The following is a 5,129-nucleotide window of genomic DNA, read 5'->3' as shown; positions in this document are numbered from 1 at the left end:
ACAGATGGACAGGCACTTGGGGGTTTCTCTTCACTGGGAGTTGGGCTGCCAAGGAGAAGGCTCAGCCTGAAGCCCCACAACCCTGGGATCAAAGGCTGTGCTGGGTGGGAGGAACCAGGGGGTTGCTCTGGGAAAGCATCTGCACTGCAGGACATGTTGGGGAGGTGCCCAAATCCCCACTCCCTTGGCATTTCTGGAAACAGCTCCTTCTGCTTCTCTGCCTATGTCTCTGCTGCCTGCAGCTGTCCCTGGAGCTGCTTTCCTGTGCCCAGGTCACCTCCCTCTCCGTGCCCTTGTCACCTCCCTGTCTGTGCTCACAGACCTCATCCCACCCGCTCTGTGCTCAGTAATGTTCTGCAGACCCCTCCTGGCAGCAGGGAACTGGCCAAGGGCAGCTCTGTGGGTGCAGGGTCAGGACTGCTTCAGCAGGGGCTTGGACTAGATGATCTCCAGAGGTCTGTTCCAACCCCAATGATTCTGTTATTCTGTCAGAAGCTGCCACTGCCCACCCAGCCATTTGAGAGTGAAAAACTCAAAGCAAAGTCTCTGCAGCTTTCAGGAAAATACTTCCTTCATATTATTGTTGGAAGTTCCCTTGGAAATGCTCAAGGATAACCTGGATCTGGGAGCAAACCTGTCCCACTCAGCATCCTTTGGACCCTACCCTGCCTGGCTCGGGGTCATTTCTTCCACCCACAGCTTCTTCCCACAGCGCTGTGGGGATCTCCCAGGCAGGCTGAGTGCTGTCCCTGGCAGGCAGCAGAGTCCCTGCCCCAGCACACAGCCCTGGGGTGCAGGGACCCTGCTCTGAATACATCCTGGGCACCCCTGGCTACATACCTGGCTTTACACACCTGCAACTGTGCCCAGGCAGAAGGCAGCTGTCATGCCCTGACCCTCTGATGGTGCAGCAGGCAAGCCCTGTTCTGGAGCATGTCCTCCTTGACATTAGAGAAATGAAGAGAGTCCTGACAGGTCTCATAAGCTGTCAGATTAATCACTTCTAGGAGATCCCTCCAGGAACCGCAGCTGCATTGCCCTGCACCCAGAGACTTACCATGTGAAACTGTGAAACTTTATCCCTGAGTAATCTCTGAGCATCCTCCCACTCCCAACTGCTTCTAACCCCTCTGTGCCTGGCTCCTCTGCCCTGGGTGCTGCAGGCAGAGCCCTCAGCCCTGCTGCGTCTGCAGAGGAGCTGCTCCTGGGCAGAGCCGTCTCTCTGCAGCGCTGCCGCTCCCATGAGCTCCCTGTGTCCCAGGAGCCCAGCCCAGCTCAGCAGCACAGGAGCAGCCCGTGATGTCCCTTTCTCTGTCCCCTCTGGGCTCCCTCCAGGTGTCCCCGGGGCACCTGCTGTGAAACAGGCTGAAGACATCACTGATGTTCCTTCCCTCAGCTGGGGAGAAACACTCATTTCCAGCAGAGACATTTCTCCTAATAAGAAAAGGGTTGGGCATAAGAATCACCTTTCCTTTTCTCAGCATTAGACAAGACACCCAGGCAGGGGTGGGGAGGGATCTGCTTTACCCTTGCTGAGGGAAGGGATTCACCTGAGTCAGTTGGGGCGTCTAATCCTGGGTTTGTAGTCCTGGGGCTGGCAGAGGACTCAGCTCTCACCTATGGCTGCCACAGACCCACAGGAGGTGGATTCCTCTTGCCTCAGTTCAGATGGGTACAAAATAGGCACCTTCTGCCTGGGAGCTGCTTGTCTCAGCTGTTGTCCAGACAGCTGAGGTGTTCAGACGCAAACAACCAGTGACATCTGGGGTGTCAGTGGTGGTCCAGGATACATTCAGGCAGACTCAAGGTCCAATAGAGCAATGCTGAAACAGGGCAGTTTCTGGGAGCAGCATTTCTGAGACCAGTGGGGAATTCCTTTGGCCAAATGAAAGAACAGCAGTTGATCATGTTTGGGACAAAGAAACCTGTCCCTCTTCAGTATGTTCGTGTTTAAAACCCACATACAGCTGACCCAATGTAGCCATTACCATAGGGAGACCTCAGCCTTTCTCCTTCTATTCTCCACCACCTGTATTTATTAGGCTTCCACTCAGAATAATGGCATTTGTCTCAGGGACATCCCTCTGTTACCCAACCTAATTCAGGGCAGCTGCTCAATGTCATGGCCAAGTCCAGGCCTGTGCTGCTACCTGAGGTCTGTACAGGGCTCTCCAGCACAATTGCATTTGTCTGGCAGGGACAGCAGAGCACCTATAGGAAAGCCATCCCCACTCAGAGCAGGTGCGGGACAGACCCCCCAGGGCATCTCAGACAGACCCGCTTTCTCTGGGTCAGTGACTGGTCGCCAGCACTGTGCTGAGACAAGGGCTCTCCCACCTCTACCTGGTAGATACAGACCAACCAGGACTATGAAGCATGTCCCATCGGGGTGCGCACTCGTGTCTCTGCTCCTGAACTCCGCTGGTTCTTCTCTCTCCTGTCCTTTACTCATCCCATTGACGGTGTTATTATCAAGGTGTTTCTGGATCACACATGTCCCCAGTGAATGGAAAACAGGAAATCATATCGATCTAACGTAAATTAAAAACAAACAAAAACCCCCACACCATCACCAACAAAAAAACAACAACAAACCAACCAACCAAACCCCAAGGTGTAAAAAGGAGGACCCTGGGAACTACCACCCACTCAGCCTGTCTTCTGTGCCAGGAAAGGTCAAGGAACAGATCCTCCTGGAAGCTCTGTTGAAACATATGGAACACACAGAGGTGATGAGAGACAGTTAACAAGGCTGAACCAAGGGTAGATCGTGCCTGACTAAGCTGGTGGACTCCTCTGAAGGAGTGACTGCATCAGCAGACAAGGGAAGAGCTATGCATGTCATCTATCTGGGCTTCTATAAGACTTCCCATGCAGCTCCCACTGAAAAATTGCTGAGATATTGGTGTGATGGATAGATGGATAAGGAATTGACTGGATAGCTGTGTCAAAAGAGTAACAGTCAATAGCTCGTGCCCAAGTGAAAAGCAGGAATGAGCAGTTTCCGTCAATTGTCCATTCTGGGATGAATACTGTTTAATATTTTAATAAATTATATACACAGTACACCCTCAGCTACTTTGCAGGTCACAAAGTCATTGAAAATCACCAGCTGAAAGGGATCCATATGGGTCAGTAAGTCCAACTCCCTGCTCCTTGCAGGATGACCTAAACCATATGACTAAGAGCATCCTCCAGATGCTCCCTGAACTTTGACAGGTTTGGTGACATCGAGAAAGTGAGATGAGTTATGTTATGTGTCATATGTTGAAGAACAGGGACACTTTGTAGCTTCTGGAAGGCATCCAGTCACAAGTCTCCACACTGCATCCTGGAGCTCCTTGTTCCTCATACTGTAGATGAGGGGGTTCACTGCTGGAGGCACCACTGAGTACAGAACAGACACCACCAGGTCCAGGGATGGAGAGGAGAAGGAGAGGGGCTTCAAGTGGGAAAATATGAGAGAGATCAAAAACAGGGAGACCACGGTCAGGTGAGGGAGACACATGGAAAAGGCTTTGTGCCGTCCCTGCTCAGAGGGGATCCTTAGCACAGCCCTGAAGATCTGCACATAGGACACCACAATGAACACAAAACACCCCAAATAGACAGTAGCACTAAACATGAGAAGTCTAAATTCCCTGAGGTAGGCATCTGAGCAGGAGAGCTTAAGGATCTGGGGGATTTCACAGAAGAACTGCTGCACAGCATTGCCCTTGCACAGTGGCAGTGAAAATGTATTGGCCGTGTGCAGCAGAGCATGGAGACACCCAGTGCCCCAGGCAGCTGCTGCCATGTGGACACAAGCTCTGCTGCCCAGGAGGGTCCCGTAGTGCAGGGGTTTGCAGATGGCAACGTAGCGGTCATAGGCCATGACTGTGAGAAGAAAGTACTCTGCTGAAAGGCAAAACACAAACAGAAAGAGCTGTGCAGCACATCCAATGTAGGAAATGGCCCTGGTGTTCCAGAGGGAACTGGCCATGGATTTGGGAAGAGTGGTGGAGATACACCCCAAGTCAAGGAGGGAGAGGTTGAGGAGGAAGAAGTACATGGGGGTGTGGAGGTGCTGGTCCCAGGCTATGGTGATGATGATGAGGCCGTTGGTCAGGAGAGCAGCCAAGTAGGTTCCCAGGAAGAGCCAGAAGTGCAAGAGCTGCAGCTCCCGTGTGTCTCCAGACTCCATGAGGAGAAACTGGGTGATGGAGCTGCTGTTGGACATCTTCTGCCCCTCGTCGTGACAACCTGTTCAAGTAGGAAAAGGCAGTGAGCAGTTAGGGCAGAGTTCTTTGATGGAAATCTATTCAGTGTCTCATGGAAATCCCCTAGACTGCCTTGGCCCTTTCATGTCCCTTTTATGAGCTCGGCTCTGCTCTGTGCTGACTGACTGTGTCTCTGGGAGCAGGGGGCTCTGCTGTGGACACACAAATATCCCAATGCTGCTGTCAAGGCAGGAATGACAAGGACAGACAGACTGGTACTCAGGAGTTTCTCTTCTTTGGGGTCACACTTCCAAGAGGACTCAGCCTGAAACCCCACGGCTCTGGGGGCAGATGCTGTGCTGGGTGTGAGACCTGGAGATTGCTCCAGGAAAGTGTCTGCGCTGTGGGGGATGGCAGGGACGTGCCTGAATTTCGTCCTCCAACAGCATTTCTGTCAGCAGCTCCTTCTCCGTCCCTACTCATGTCTCCGGTGTCTGGAGCTGCCCATGCCAGGAGCTGCTTCTCTCTCTCCATGTTTCATCCCTGTTTGTGCTCATAGTCCCCATTTCACTTTTTGTCTGCTCTGCTCAGCTCTGTCCTGCAGACTGCCCTGGCAGTGGAGCCCTGCCCAGAGGCATCTCTTTATGGGCAGGGGTTCAGGGGGAACTCAGGATATCCTAATGAGAACTGGGGTCTGAGTGCCTTCTCCAGAGGAGAAGAATAAACTGTCAACTCCCACTGCACTCTGAGCCAATCAAGAGCAGAAAACTCAAAGCACAGACTCCTTCCCTTTTAGATAATCTCCATTTTGACCTTCTTCTTGAAAAGTCCCCTCGGAAATACCCTGCGGGTGATTCAGAGTTGTCAGCAGTGCTGTTCCATGCAGCACCCTCTCAACAGCAGGACCCTGCATGCCCTGATGTGGTCCCT

At 52.6% G+C, this 5,129-nt stretch overlaps 1 protein-coding gene across 1 annotated transcript; it reads right to left on the bottom strand.

Annotated features, from left to right (window-relative positions):
- Positions 1-3,253: 3,253 nt before the first annotated feature.
- On the bottom strand, positions 3,254-4,219 carry LOC136111006 (olfactory receptor 14A16-like). Its single transcript, XM_065854816.1, has one exon. It carries the CDS (start codon positions 4,217-4,219, stop codon positions 3,254-3,256), a length of 966 nt encoding a protein of 321 aa, XP_065710888.1.
- Positions 4,220-5,129: the final 910 nt, after the last annotated feature.

The sequence above is a fragment of the Patagioenas fasciata genome, chromosome 21 (assembly GCF_037038585.1).
Source record: "Patagioenas fasciata isolate bPatFas1 chromosome 21, bPatFas1.hap1, whole genome shotgun sequence".
Classification (NCBI taxonomy): Eukaryota; Metazoa; Chordata; class Aves; order Columbiformes; family Columbidae; genus Patagioenas; species Patagioenas fasciata.
This window is presented reverse-complemented; position numbering and strand designations above follow the sequence as displayed.

Excerpts from the sequence above, each read along its gene's own strand:
- LOC136111006 (XM_065854816.1), bottom strand. The coding sequence starts at position 4,219 with ATGTCCAACAGCAGCTCCATCACCCAGTTTCTCCTCATGGAGTCTGGA.